The 16,028-nt window shown below is 37.9% G+C and overlaps 1 protein-coding gene across 1 annotated transcript in view; it reads right to left on the reverse strand.

The window, feature by feature from the left end:
• The window catches only part of UBE2U (ubiquitin conjugating enzyme E2 U), a 75,721-nt gene that overhangs the window by 10,707 nt on the left and 48,986 nt on the right, over window positions 1–16,028 (reverse strand). The window contains exon 9 of the mRNA XM_007480465.2: window positions 7,396–7,502. Within this exon, the coding sequence (XP_007480527.1) occupies window positions 7,396–7,502 (107 nt within the window). The remainder of the gene's footprint in view (window positions 1–7,395; window positions 7,503–16,028) is intronic.

Genomic DNA, 16,028 nt, shown 5'->3' on the forward strand with positions numbered 1-16,028 from the left:
CCAGCCTTCACTTTTTTTTTCATTAGTTCCCTTGATATTCTTGATCTTTTGTTCTTCCAGATGAACTTTGTTATAATTTTTTCTAATTCTACAAAAAAAAATTTTTGGTAGTTTGATAGGCATGGCACTAAATAAATAAATTAAGGTAATATTGTCATTTTTATTATATTATCTGATTCTACCTATGAGCAATTAATATTTTTCCAATTGTTTAGATCTAGTTTTATTTGTGTGAAGTGTTTTGTAGTTGTGTTCATATAGTTCTTGAGATTGTCTTGGCAGATAGATTCCCAAATATTTTGTTGTCTAGAGTGATTTTAGATGGAGTTTCTTTCTAACTCTTGCTGATTTTTGTTGGCAATATATAGAAATGCTGATGATTTATGTGGGTTTATTTTGTATCTTGCAACCTTGTCAAAGTTAATAATTATTCCCACTAGCTTTTTAGTTGATTTTCTTGGATTCTCTAAGTATGCCATCATAACATCTCCAAAGAGTGATAGTTTAGTTTCCTCATTTCCTACTTTAATCCCTTCAATTTCTTTTTCTTCTCTAATTGCTACTGCTAGTATTTCTAGTACAATATTAAATGATAGTGGTGATAATGGGCATCCTTGATTCACTCCTATTCTTATTAGGAATGCTTCTAACTTATTTCCATTGCAGATGATACTTGCTGATGGTTTTAAATAAATACCGTTTATTATATTGAGGAAAGGTCCTTTTGTTCCTATCCTTTCTAGTGTTTTCAATAGGAATGGGTGATATATTCCATCAAAGGTTTTTTTCTGCATCTATTGAGATAACCATGTGATATATATTAGTTTGGTTGCTGATATGGTCAATTATGTGGATGATTTTCTTAAGATTAAACCAGCCTTGCATTCCTGGTATAAATCCCACCTGGTCATAGTGGATAATTCTTGTGATAACTTGCTGTAGTCTCTTTGCTAGTTTTTTATTTAAGATGTTTGCATCTATGTTCATTAAGAAGATTTATCTATAGTTTTCTTTATCTGTTTTTGTCTTCCTGGCTTGGGAATCAGTACCATATTTGTGTCATAAAAAGAATTTGGTAAGATTCCTTCTTTGCTTATTTGGTCAAATAATTTGTATTGTATTGGGATTAGTTGTTCTTTAAATGTTTGATAGAATTCACTTTGAATCCACCTAGTCCTGGGGTTTTTTCCTTAGGGAGTTCCTTGATGGCTTGTTCAATTTCTTTTTCTGCAATGGGATTATTTAAGTATTCTATTTCCTCTTTTGTTAATCTAGGAAATTTATATTTTTGTAAATACTTTTCCATTTCTCCTAGATTGTCATATTCATTGTCATATAATTAGGCAAAGTGCCTTTAATAATTGCCTTAATTTCTTCTTCATTAGAGGTAAGATCACCCTGTTCATTTTTAATACTCTTGATTTGATTTTCTTCTCTCTTTTAAAAATTATATTAACCAATACTTTATCTATTTTAATTGTTTTTTCAAAGAACCAGCTCCTAGTTCAATAGTTCTCTTACTTTCAATTTTATTAATTTTTCCTTTGATTTTTAGAATTTCCAATTTGATCTTTATCTGAAGATTTTTAATTTGTTCTTTTTCTAGATTTTTTAGATGCATGCCCAATTCATTGATCTCTTTCTCTTTTTTGTTGATATAGGCATAGAGTGCATCACTTTAACAGCATCTTCTTTTAAATAGCTTAAATATAATTCCATCAGCCTTATTGTTAGCAATGACTTCTAAGAGCCACTTGATTGAGTTCTCCAAGATGTCTGGCTCTAGATGATCAACCACATCATTGTGGTTATTAGTGATGTTAACATCTTTCTTATATTTTTCTTCTGCATATTCTTGCTACCTCTTCTTAATATTGTCTACTATTGATTCCCTACCATGTTTCTCTTTTATCATGTCCATTTTTGCATGAAACTTTTCTTTGAGATCTCTAACTTTCTTGAAAAGATCTCATATTCATCCTTCTATTATTTTCTCCTATTTTTCTGCATTGCTAATTTATTTCTGATGTTTTTGAGATATTTTGTAATGATTAGTTGGAAGGAGATTCAGAAGACTCCTGCTACTATGCTGCCATCTTGCCTTCTACTCTGCATTGTTAATTTAAGCAAACTTTCATATGTCTCCTTGATATTTTCTGGAATTCTGCATGAATTTGGGTAGATCTTTCTTTTTGTCTGTTTACTTCCCCTTTTCTCCTTTCCTCAGCTATTTGTAAAGCTTCATCAGCTGGCCTTTTGCTTTCTTGTTCTTCTTTTTCTTTGGGATGTTTTTTGTTATTGTCTCCTATATGATATTCTTTTGTTCATTATTCTTCAGACACTCTGTCTACCAGATTTAATCCCTTAAATCTACTGCTTCCATTTCATATTCAAAAGGAATGATAATTAGGCTATACCTGTATGGCCTGATGATTTCCCTTACTTTCTTCAATTTAGTTTGAATTTTGCAATATAAAGCTCATGATCTGAGTTAGTCAGATCTAGGTCTTCTTTTAATTGATTGTATAGAGCCTCTCCACTTTAGGTTGCAAAATATATAATCAGTCTGATTTTGATAATGATCAACTGGTGAAGTTCATTTATAAAGTCATCTTTTGGGTTATTGGAAAAGAGTATTTGCTGACAGGGAACTATTTTGAAAAGAAAAAGTCCATTAGTCTCTGCCCTGTTTAATTTTGTACTCCAAAGCCAAACTTGCCTCTTATTCCAAATATCTTTTGATATCCTATCTTAGCATTCTAATCCCTTGTGATGAATGTGATATCTTTTGGGGGTGTCATAACTAGAAGATATTGTAGGTCTTTATAGAACTGATCACCTTTGGTATCTTCAGCATCAGTGGTTGGGGTGGTGTGAACTTTAGTCTGCCATAAAATGATGATAGATAATTACAAAATTGCATGGATGGGACAGATTTCCTAGGTCAGTGATGGTGAATCTTTCAGAGATGAAGTGGCAGGCCCCACTCACGCCCCACCCCCAAGACCCTAGTGCTGTGCCTAGGGGGCCCTGGGACCCCAGGCCATGCCCCTCCCCCAACGCAAGTGCTGGGTGCATCATGCCCACCACTACCCCACACAGAGGAGGGAGAAAGCACTCCCATTAGGCTGCTGGGCAGAGGAGCAGGTGAAGTGAGGAATGTTCTCAGAGAGTGTAGAGAGGGGGAGGGGAGTGGTCAGAGCACTCCTCTCCCTTCCATCTCTGCCACCTGCCAGCTGCCCACCTTACCACATGTGCACTCCCATTGGGCTGCTGAGCAGAGGGGTGGATGATATGAAAAAATGTCCTCAGGCTGGGTGAAGAGAAAAAAGGGAGCAGCTCCACCTCAGACCCTCTACCTTTTTAATGGCAAACTCTGGATGGGGAGAGGATGGCCATGTGCCCACAGAGAATGCTCTGTATGCCATCTTTGGCACCTGTTCCATATGTTCGCCATCACGGTCATAGATCATCTAATTTATTCTACAACATTGATTAATTTGTTGTTACGGTGTCAACACTTCTGTCCACAATGCCTTATTTGTCCCTTCACCACTACCTCTACCAGATTTCAACCTTCACCCCTGTCTCATTATGCATATTTAGGAAAAAAAGTTTCTTACTGGCCTTTTCTATTGTCACTCTTCTACTGTTGCTATATTTGCCTATCACATTGCCCATGTATTTCTGTTTTGGGGGTTGTTTGAGAAGCAAATAATTCTCTTCAGTTCTGGTTTTCTTTCTAAAAATAAGCTGAGCTCTTCTTTATTCCTGAATGTCTATCTTTTGTCCTTATGGTTAAACTCAGATGTCTAGGATAGATCATCGTGGACTATATGCATCCTAATTTCCATTGCTCTTCAGGGTATGTTCTTCTATTCCCTTCTTTTCCGGTGAGTACAGAATAGTCTTAGATCCTTATTCCTTTGTATTTGAAGGTCCTTCTAAAAGCTTGCAGAACTTAATGTTTTTAAATCAAATTTTTAAATTACTATGTGTCTTGGAATTTGCAGTCTTCGAATATTTCTGTTGGTAATCTGTGAAGTTTTTCTATCATAATTTTACTTTCTGTGTTCAGAAATTCTAGGTGGTTCTCTTCTTTCTTTCATTATGGTGTTTTGTTTTTTTGTTGTTGTGTCATCCTTAGATTGTCTATGTATATCCTGCCTTTGAATTCAATATGTTTTTTCTTCCAAAGTAAACATATTTTCTTTTTATTTTATCTGGTTGCTGTTGTCTTCTTTTTGATGCTCTTCTTCTAGGTTGTCTTTTACTTCTGTGCATTTGTATTCTCTTTTGTTTCTTTGGTGAAGCTTACCATTGCAGATTCAAGTTTCTCATTCTACTCATTATTTTTGCTGCAAATGACACATTCTACATTCATAATTACAATTTACCTTTTAAATCACTCAGGAATAATGTGTGGTGGTTCCACATTCCCCTCATTTTACACAGAATATGTATAAACAGTGGAATTGCTTTTCATCTCCAGGAGGGGGAAGGAAAGAGAGGAGAGAAAGAACATGAATCATGTAATAAGGAAAAATATTTTAAATAAATTTTTTAAAGAATCAAATTACACAGAATCCTCTATCTCATCAACTGTTGCATCAATTCTCTCTATTTTGTGGTATTTATTCATATGTAGTATTTATCCATACATCCTTGAACTCACTTACTAGATCTTGAAGCTATATGTCCTTATATTAATGTTTTCTGGTTGATTTATTTCTATTTAAGAATTTCCCCCCCAGAAATCTTTGATACTTTCAGTTTTTCCTCCCTTCTTGGACTTATTACTCACTTCATAACTCTCTCCCCTCTGATTTTTTTTTCTATTTGGGAGCTGGATTTCAAAGCATCTCAGTCTCTTCCCACACTAGGCAATTCATAGTTCTCCAGTCTAGGTTTCTGCTCCAAATGACTTTTGGGTGATCAAAAGTGGCCCCAGCTACATGCTGTGCTCTTCCAAGTCTTGCACAGTTCTCCATATGCACAATGTGCTGATCCTATCAACCTGTTCCACTTGCTTTGTTCCTTAGTTCTCTGATCCATCACCAGAAATGCAGAGAATGCTTTTTTGAATATTGTCAGTTGAGAGCTTTGGAGAACTGGTGGTTCTGGATTAGAGGCCCCAAAAAGATTTTGATTCTGAAGGACTGTGCCCAAGATATGGTCAAGTATTAAACCAACTATTGAAACCTGAATCTGGGGTCTCCATAGCACTGGAAAGAGGTATAAAAGATAGGTATAGAGGCGAGTTTTGTTGTAAACCTGTGTCATGTGCTTGGGTTTGCTAGTATGACCTTGTCATTGAATGGAATGGGAGATGAGGGAGTGGTGATGATCAACGAGTGTCAGTTCCTATATTTTGGTTTTGGTTTGTTTTTTAACGTTCTTTTGGGCCCATGGCATCTTAAGCCAAAGAAACATGTGAAGTTGTTTGTCTTTGGTGCCTATGTTCTGCTGTGGAAAGTTTTGAGAGGTTGTAGGGAATGTAGAAATTGTCTAATTGGCCATCTTTTTGCTCATGTGACCCAAAAGTTTGAGGCACACATTTGCAGACTCTATCTAATCTATAACAGATGAGGAATGTCCTCCCTGTTTTCTCTGATATGATAGAAACCTCCTCCTGAATTCTTCCAATAGAATATACCACTTCTCAAGACAGTTTATTTCATTTTCATGCAGTTCTACTTATTTTTCATTATACAAAGGAGATATCTGATTCTTCAAGTTCCATCTATTGATTCTGGTTTCGCCTTTTGGAGCCAAATAGAAAAAAGTCTTGACCTTTTCTATGTGATAGCTTTTCAAGATATATTCATCTCTATTAAATTTCAACCTATTAAATTGACCCAATGTCCTAAGTATGCAAGACATTTTTGGATTCTAACAGTGTCATTCAATGACTTAGCAGTATCTTCTAGTTTCATTTCATTTTAAAATTTGATAAGGATGCCATCTATAGCATTAGGTTGTGAGCTTCTTGAGGGCAGAGACTGATTTTTACCTTTTTTTTACTCTCCAGAACTTATCACACTGCTTGGCCCATAGGTGCTTAATAAATGTTTATTGATTGCCTTAATTCAAGTCATTGCTTTAAAAAAAAGTAGAGCATTACTTCCTGTTACATTTATGGAATTTCAAAAAGGCAGATTAAGATTTGCTGTAAAGAAACACTTCCTAACATGGTACAGTGTAAGACAGATTAGATTTTGAGTCAAAGGGGAAATAGAATGCCTCAGGGTCTAGTGAGTTCTCTCATCGAAGGTCTTCAAGCAAATATTAGATGACAATCTGTCAAGTATGTCTATGGAGATGATTCTTGGTAAGGTAAAGGCTACTCTGTATGAAATCTAAATTCCCTTCCAGCTTGGACCTTCTATTATTCAGAGATCTAGAGGCCACTCTTGACTTGCCCAAAGTCATAGGAAACTGGTGAATCAGAATCATGGTGGTTGGTGCCTCCCCATTAAAGAAGAACGAGACAGTTGTTGGCTGATCCATTAATGGTAGTAGAGAAGTCTTTTGTCTTTCTACAGCACATTTGAAGGATTTGATGAAGAACCTTCCAAGGCCTGTTAAATTCAGTGACTAAGACCTCCTTGGGGTGATTCACAAAAGGCACACATGATATTGATGGAGGAAGATACCACAGCATAAAGTAAGGATACTGAAATCATAGATGGCATTCTTATGGAGGTTATAGTATTATGGCTATGTGAATTCATAACCGTGTGAATGATTAAACCCAAAGAGTTACCTCTAATGGGTCGATGCTAACCTGCAAAGACATCTCTTTTGGAATGGGCCAAGGATACTGTTGTACAATTCATTGATATCTTTACTGAAGATCAAATTCACAGATGACACAAAACTAGAAAAGATCACCATCATACCGGAATACGTAATCAGGATCCCAAGGGGGTATTTACTAATATGTGAAATTTAACAAGATGTGATTTTAGACTCTGTCATTTTAAAGCCTTGAAAGTGAAGTTGTTAAAAAGTCAATTTCCTGAGTCCAAAATGAGAGAGGTGTGGCAAGAGCGTAAGAAATTTAGGGGATTTTAGTAGGTTCAGGATAAGCACATAAGTATGAGGCAGTCGCCAAAAAAATCATTGCCATTTTAAATTTCACTGAAGAAGACAAAATACACAAATTGTGCCTATCCTCCACCATGGGTGGACACTATCTAGAATATGGTGTTCTTGAAATACTTGTTGGTGTGACCTTTCAGTAAGAATATTGACAAACTAGCCAAGATTTCAGAGGAGAAAAAAAAAAACCAAACAAAACAGATGGCAACGGCCACCTTTCAATTTATCTTATATTGGATACTTTAGTTCCATAAGTTCTACTTACAAAAAGTTAGATCAGATTCAATTTACCTGGGGTTGTGTTGATCTGTGCACTCTTGATGGATTGTATTAAGCTTCTATCTAACTTGGTAGGTAGCCTATTTTCCTGTGCAATTCTAGTCATGATGGAATGAAATCTAGAAAGAGAAAAAGAAAATCATCCACTTTTTAAACCAGATCAAGCTTTGTCTGTTTGATTTCATTTAAATTTTATTTTTCAATTATGCAAAAGCTACCCTTTTCTCCCTCAACTTCTGCCCCTCATTGAAAAATAAAAACAAAACCCTTTTTAACAAATGTCAGTCAAGTAAAACAAATTCGGTCATGTAAAAAAAAATTCAGTACCCTGAGTCCTTTACTTCTCTGTCAGGAGATGTTAGTGGGAAGGCTTCATTATTAGGCTTGTAGTATCATAATGGTCGTTGCATTGATCAGAATTCTCAACTCTCTCAAAGTTTTCTTTTTTTAGTATCATTACTGTATAAATTATTTTCTTAAGTTCTGCTCATAAACCTCTGCATTAATTCACAAAATCTTTCCAGGTTTCTCTGATCCATCTCTTTCATAATTCTTGTGGCACAATAATATCCCCCAATATTCATGAAAACTAATTTATTAAGCTCTTCCCCACTTGATGAAAACCCCTTTAGTTTCCATTTCTTTGGCACTATTTTAAGAGTTTCTATGAATATTTTTGACATTTGTGCTTTTACTCTTTTATTGACTCTTTTTGTGATATAGGCATAAGAGTAAACTTAGTTGGATCAAAGAGTCTGTACGGTTGAGTAGTTTAGTAACTTTTGGGGTGATTACAAATTATTTTCCATGATGGCTAGATTAATACACAATACCATCACTAGTGTACATATGCTAATTTTCCTGAATCCCCTCCAACATATTGTTTTCCTTTTTTTTCTTTAAACTCTTATCTTCTGATACTAAGTATGGGCTTTAAGGCAGAAGAACAATAAGGTTACATAGCCAGGAAGTATCTGAGACCAGATTTGAACCTGTGACCTCTCACCTCTAGGTCTGGCTTTCTCTCCACTGAGCCAGCTAACTGCCCCATTTCTCTTTGTTTTTAATCAATTCTGTCAATACAATAGGTATGAGGTAGAAAAGAATTGCTGTAATTTGCTTTTCTCTAATTATTTGTGACATGGGACATTTTTTCATATGGTTAATGAAACCAGGGATTTCTTCCTTTGAAAACTGTTGGTTCATTGTCTTTGACTATCTATATATCTTTTAGAAAAAGTATAGTTGTTGTTTTTTAATTATAGAAGCAACCTGAAATGTGAAGCCTTGAAGGTTCTTTCATTATTAAGATTGACAAACATTAAGTCCATTTGTTTCCAAAAGTGACTTACATGAAGTTTCCAGTGGAATAGTCATTAGTAAACAAAGGAAGGGACTTATCCAGACAGTAAGGATGTTAAGAGCAAAAAATATAAGGTCATTCTAAAATTATAGAATCTTAGAAGTCATCTAGTCCAACCAATGAAGACAGAGCTCAGACTATGATTACAATGTTATAAAATTAACTCCATATATTTTGTCCCCATAATTTCTCTTGGTTCCACTAATAAATAGCACTGGTTCTGCAAGGATAAGCTTAACTAAGTATGGAAAGGTTTATCATCAAGAGGCTAGGCAGTAGGCTATGAATTCTTTGGCCACGGCAGATCATAAAACAAATGACATTTAGTACTATGCAGCTATTTTCTGATTCTGTAAGGGTGGTGGCAGAGGGTCCAAAATGGGACAGAAAGTGCTAAGGGTCATAGATTTTTCCATTAAGCAATACATTTTATTTCTTTAATCAATGAAAGTTCAAAGTTTCTACCTTTTCTCCTTCCTAACTTACTCCCTGCCATATCAAGCAAGGAAAGGAAAACAAAATCCATTATAAACATATATGGTCAAGCAAAAAAAAAAAATCCCTGCATTACTCAGGGCCAAAAAATATTCCTCAGTCTGCATAATGAGCCCACCTCTCTGTCAGTAAGTGATTAGGATGTTTCATCATGACTCCTTTGGAAATGGCGTTGGTCATTACATTGAGATTTTCAGTTAGTAGTTTTCACAATACTGTTGTAATTATATCGTTGTTTTCCTGATTCTACTCACTTCACTTTGCATCAGTTCATATAAGTCTTCCTGGGTTTCTCTGAAATAATCACTTTCACTTATCACAGCATAAAGATATTCCATCCCAAATACTATTGTGCTAAAAGGAATAACTAATAAGGTGGAGGAATTCCATGGAGACTGGAACGACCTCCAGGAAGTGATGCAGAGCGAGAGGAGCAGAACCAGGAAAACATTGTACACAGAGACTGATACACTGTGGTATAATCGACTGTAATGGACTTCGCCATTCATAGCGGTGTAATGTCCCTGAACAATCTGCAGGGATCAAGGAGAAAAAACACTATTCATAAGCAGAGGATAAACTGTGGGAGTAGAAACACCGAGGAAAAGCAACTGCCTGACTACAGCGGTTGAGGGGACATGACAGAGGAGAGACTCTAAACGAACACTCTAATGCAAATATTAACAACATGGAAATGGGTTCGAATCAAGAACACATGTGACACCCAGCGGAATCATGCGTCGGCTATGGGGGGTGGGGGGAGGAGGAAAAGAAAATGATCTTTGTCTTTAATGAATAATGCTTGGAAATGATCAAATAAAATATTATTTAAAAAAAAAAGAAATCAAGTTAGCATCCACAGAGGGCATCTGAACAGTGGAAATTCACCTCACAAATGAAGCCACAAATCTTGACTAAAATGTGTGCAGAAATATTAAAGTCAGTTCCAGTATTCTTTTTATTAAAAAAAAAAGATATTCCGTCCCATTGATATAACTTGTTAAGTCATTCCTCAGTTATTCATCACCCCATCAATTTCCAATTCTTTACTGCCACACAAAGAGCTTATCTCTGTATATATACCTATATATTTGCACGAGAAACCTTTTCCCTCTTTTTTGATTTCTTTGGAATATAGATCTAGCAGTTTATCTATGATAAAAATTATTCATAATGTAATAGCTATTGAGGTATAATTGAAATCTTTCCAGAATTGCTGAACTTAGGAGTATCCTGGAACCCACTGAAACAAGTGTGCAAGAGCTGATTATGAAATGTTCAGTGTGAGCATTTACACCTGAGAAATTGTCAAAGTGCACATCAGGGCTTGATTTATTGTTTTGTTGGTTGTCTGGATTAAAGAAAGTGAGAGAGGCAAAAAGACTACCATGAAGATAATTGCAGCTTATACATTAACATCTGTTAGAGAAGATGAAGGGAGGGAGAACTTGGGTGACTAATTAACAAGATCCTCCAAGAGAAATCAATATATAACTTCATACTTGGTGATGTCAATATAAAGACTGGCATAGGCGATAGGCAGCAAAAAATATGCAAACAAATTAAGAAATGAAAAGAGGTCAAAGACTTCTGGTGTCTGGCTTAATATTTGCTTAGTGACTCACAGGTTATACACTTGGGTCAGTATATCATGAACATTTCCCCCCATCACAACTTTCCCCATTACGGTTCCAATATAGCACAGAGTAGGCACTGAAAACGTTTAATGAAGTGAAATGAAAGGCTTTCATTTCATGCCTTCGAATTTCTTTTGAGGGAAAAGGGAATGCTTAGCCTAGAGAAGAAAATACTAGGGGGGAGGAGGACCTTTTGATGTTCAGTCACTTTCAGTTATGTCCAACTCCTCATGACTCCATTTGGGGATCTCTTCTTGTCAAAGATACTAGAGGGGTTTCTCTTTCGCTAACTTTCTTCAAGCATTTGAAGACTTCCCACCTGATGGATGTGTAACAGTTAAAATTTAGGGAAACTGAGGCAGGTAGAAATTAGTTTCTCTCTGCAAGGAGTATGATATTTTTAGAGGTTTATTAAAGGTTGAGAATTTAAGAAAAATACAAGAAAGGCACATGCCAGGTGAGCCAAGAGGCCCAATTCAATTTCACTCACATCATGAGATGGGTCTGCTTGCTAGCAGAGACAGGAAGAGCAGAGAGACTCAGAAACCTTTCCAATCAGGTTAAATACCCCATCTCGATCTCAGCCCAGGTGAGAATTCAGTGATATTACAAAGCATTCTGGGGAAGTAGAGCAAGGACTTCTGGGGATTGAAGTCCTGGATTCAAGTCTCCATTTTTACAGATGGTAGATCTAGAACTGATAGAATGTTTAGACACCATGTTTTTCAAGATGAGGAAACTGAGGCCAAAAGCTTCATTAATTTCTCCCAGGTCACTCCAAATAAGTCAGTGAAGGGATTTTAAATTTAAAATCTCTATTACTGGATCCTCCTTCCATTGTATGCCATTGACCTCTTCTGTTTGACACCAGAGGGAAGACTTGAAGGAATGGTAGAAGTGTCCAAGAGGCACAGCTAAAATTTTTTGAAAGAAAGACTACCAATGAGAGTCATCTCATAATGGAATGGACTTCCACAACAGACAATCAATTTGCTTCCTTGGCAGATCTTTAAGACTGAATGACCATTTGTCAGATAGAGTCTTATCTCTCAGGTGGGATGGCTTTTTAGGTCACTTCCAACTCAAATACAGAGACACAGTGGTTTTCATCTTTTCATTTCCTTTGGATCGGATCTCTCATCATTAATATGGTGACTTCTACCAAAGCAGAATTGCTCTGGTTTATGACCTTAGACTGTCTGGGACACAGGATTTAACTGAATCTATCATTTCAGTCTATAGAATCTAGGATCTAGGATGGACATTAACTCTAGATCTGCTACTAGAACATCTGGGATTCCCTCAACCTTCAACTATATCTTATATCTACAGGCATATAATTTTGTCATTTTGTCTAATCTTGCCTTTCACTCCCTTTTCTTGCTTCATGTCTGAGCTGATTCAGAATAAATCTATATAACATGTTTTAAAAAAAGGATAATGCCATAGTATATCTCTAGAGCAGGGCTTCCTGACCCTAAAGCTAACCATTTATCCACTATATCACATTATTTTTCCTTATCCTTATTACATTTCCTATTCCTCACATTACTCCAGGCTTCTAGTCCATTATGGCAGACAAATTCTATGTAACTGTCTGCTTCTGGTCAATAAGGATCTCATAAGTTCTTGGAAAGATGAAAGATTCCCCTAAGAACAGTTTGAAAGACAGGAGGAGATCCTCACTGTCGTCCAGGGCTAACTAGTCTTCTTTCATAGAGGCTTGTAAACACTAGCGGTCAAGCACAAGTTAGGTCTGTAGGCACAGGGAAGCCTCAGGGTAAGATTAGCTAAATAGCTGGAGCTCACCAAACTCTTGAGCTTTCACTTGCTAAGGAGATTAGTAAGTAAACCCAGGTAAACAGAAGAGTCAGCTCCTGGGGCACTCCTTGTGGTTCAGCCATTTTTCAGTCCAGTCTGTGCATGTCCTCTTCAATCAACTATATGAGTAAGAACTAACACTTAGAGAACACCCAAAGGTTTGCAAAACACTTTCCATACATTATTGTCTCTTGGATCCTCACAACATCCCAGTGACACAGGTGCCATTATTGTTTGCATTTTACAGATGAGGAAACTGACACTGGGACAAGTGACTTCTATGCACAAGAGGCAGAATTTGAACTCTCCTCTTCCTAAGCCCCAGTACAACACTCCACCTTTGAACTGCCTCAGACACTGATTAAGTGCTTACTATTCACTTGCCAAGTTCCATTTTCTCTGGCTGTCTCCCGTGCCTTGAATGCTTTCCCTTCTCATCTCTGCCTCCTGGCTCCTTCTAAAAGCCCAGGTTCTATAGGAAACTGCCATTCTTCTTCATTCTTTTCTAGCGCTTTCTGTTGGTTGTCTCCAGTTTACACCTACATAGCTAGCTTGTGTGTGATTGTTTGCATGTGGCCTCCTCCAATAGAATGTCAGTTCCTTGAGCCAATCATTTGACCAAAAAAACCCTACATTTACTGGAGGAACAGAATAAATGTTTGACTGATGGACTGAAGGAACTGAGGATGTGCTAACTAGAGGACACCATGACTCTATTGAAGTATTTCTAGAAAAAGGCGATTTTTGGAGGGGGAGAATGTGTGATTGCAGAGAACAGGAATAGGAGCGATGGGTGGCCTTCCAGGAAGTCACATGTCAGCCCATCACGAAGCTGTACTTTCTGATCATGCCAGATGAGGAGCAATGGGATGGCCTTGGGTAAGAGGAAATGTCCGAGCAGATGGCAGATAGCTGTGTGTCAGGGGGCTACACAAGCTATTCTTAGGAGAGGAGCACATGGTGGAGAGGGCATCTGGAGAAAGACCTCCTTTCCACTCCTGTTCTGCTCACTCCCTCCCTGGCTCATCTTGAGCTCATCACTTAACTTTCAATCTGTCCAATGAGGAGATTGAACTGGATGATGCCTAAGACTGTGAGAAGGGAATCTGTGTGCTGATTTGATCAGTCAGAGATTTAGACTTCCCTTCCATTTGTTTTAAATTTGGGTCAATCAACAACCACAACATTGATCCTTCAGGCACTGCCCCCCCCCGGGTGGTGCCAGGCTAATTGAGGAATTGTGGTTGGTTCCTGGGGAGTGTGTAAGAGAGCTAGTGGGAGTGGTGAGGATTTACAAGATGAGCCCCAGCAGGAAGCTGCTGGGGGAGGCTGTTGTTTTTTTCTGAGACTAAGTTTAAGAGGCAAGACCCTGAGTTGTTAGGCTCTGGATTATTAGGCTCGGAAATTCTTCCCCTCCTCTCCCTATTTCTCTCTTGTTTTCTTTTTCTCACTAATAAATCTAGCTATTAACAGTTTTGTAACTTAAGGGTTCATTACAATTTTGGCCATCACCCATTCTAACCATTAGAAGACCCAAATCTATGAACAGCTCACATCTCTTGGAACACTTTTAGCCCAGAAGGCGATATTCTTTCTGGCCACGAGATGGCAGCCAAGGCTCAGCCTTTAGGGGTCAGAGACCATCCCTTCAGACCAGATCCCACACTCTCAAGTTCATAGGACCATAGATTTAGAACAGAGGAGACATTAAAGGTCATCTAGTCCAAAGCTTTCCATTCTCAGTTTTACAGATCAGAAGACTGAGGCCCCAAGAAGTTACATGACTAGGCTAAGGTCACAAAGGCAATAAGAAGTAAACTGGGCTCTGAACAAAGGATCTGAACCTCCAGACCCACTTTCCTTTCAACTGTGCCAGGGATCATCTAGTTCAATCCCCTTACTTTGTCACTGAGGAAACTGAGGCAAAGTGTGCAGACTGTGTGCTGCAGTCCTTCGGGGTTGATCTCACACACCTGTCACCAGGGACCAAAATGCATGAAGGTTAGAGAGTATCACCTTCAACTTTTGCTCAACACGAATCCTTCTGATTAGGGGAGAAAAGAAGAGAAAAGAAGGTCCAACTACTTGTTTTCTAGGATCCTGGTGTGAGAGCTAGAAGGAGCCCAAGGCCTGATCCTGTCCAATCTTCCCATTTTAGAGGAAACAATGCTGAGTCCCAGAGAATTGTGCTACTTGCTCAAAGTCCCAAAGATAATGAGTGAAATGCCTCTCACTATGGCACTCTTTGCACTCAGCACTGTGGATAGATCCCTGGACTCAGGAGGATCTGGCCTCAGCCACTTGCCAGCTTTGTGTCCCTGAGAAATCTCTTCACCACGGTGTGCCTCAGTTTCCATCTCTGTGACTGGGTGAGTAATTGAATCTGTCTTTTTTTTTCAGTTTCCATATTTGTAAGAATGACATGAATAAAGGCTCTTAGTAATATGAGATAATATTGGAAAGCATTGTGCCAACCTTACATGTGAGCTATCACTATGATTATACTGTTAGCTTCCTTGCACTGTCTCATCTGGAAAGAAAAAGTGGGATTAGGAAAAGATGATGGAGGAAGTTCTTCCAATCTATCGAGTTCAATATATTTATATATAATTCAATGACCCTGGAGTCAGGAAGATCTGAGTTCAAATCTAGGCTCAAATACACACTAGTTGTGTGACCCTGAACAATTCATTTCACCCTGTTTGCCTCACTTTCCTCTTGAATAAAATGATCTAGAGAAAGAAACTGCAAGCCACCCCAGTATCACCACCAAGAAAACCCCAAACGGGGTCACAAGAGTTGGACAAGATTGAAATGACTGAATAACAATGCCATGAACTTTCCCTCTAAAGTGAGAAGCCTCTAAGAATACATCTACCCAACCATGGACAAAGCTGATTTCTCTCCCAAATCCTCCTTCCTTCCAAACTTTCCCATTTCTGTTGAGACATCGGGATCTTCCTTTTCCCCAGTGCTGACAGTCTCATATTGACTCCAACTCCTCACTCTCATTCACCCGACATATCCAGAGTTGCCAGATCTTATTTTCTTTGCTACAACACTTCTCAAGTACTTGCCCTCTCTCCACTCACACAATCGCCCATCATCTGCTTCAAATTCTCGTCACCTCTTGCCTGGACAATCAAAATAGCTTTCTAGCCGGTCTCCCTGCCCCCAAAGTCTCTCCTAATTTATTCAACACTCAGCTGCCAAAGTTATTTTCTTGAATTGCAGATCTGAGCATTCTGGCCCACCCAAGAAACTCGAGGGGCTCCCTATAACCACCAGGATCGAGCATGGAGTCCTTTGGCATTTAAAACTCCTTTCCA

This window comes from Monodelphis domestica, chromosome 2, assembly GCF_027887165.1.
Source record: "Monodelphis domestica isolate mMonDom1 chromosome 2, mMonDom1.pri, whole genome shotgun sequence".
NCBI classification, from domain to species: Eukaryota; Metazoa; Chordata; class Mammalia; order Didelphimorphia; family Didelphidae; genus Monodelphis; species Monodelphis domestica.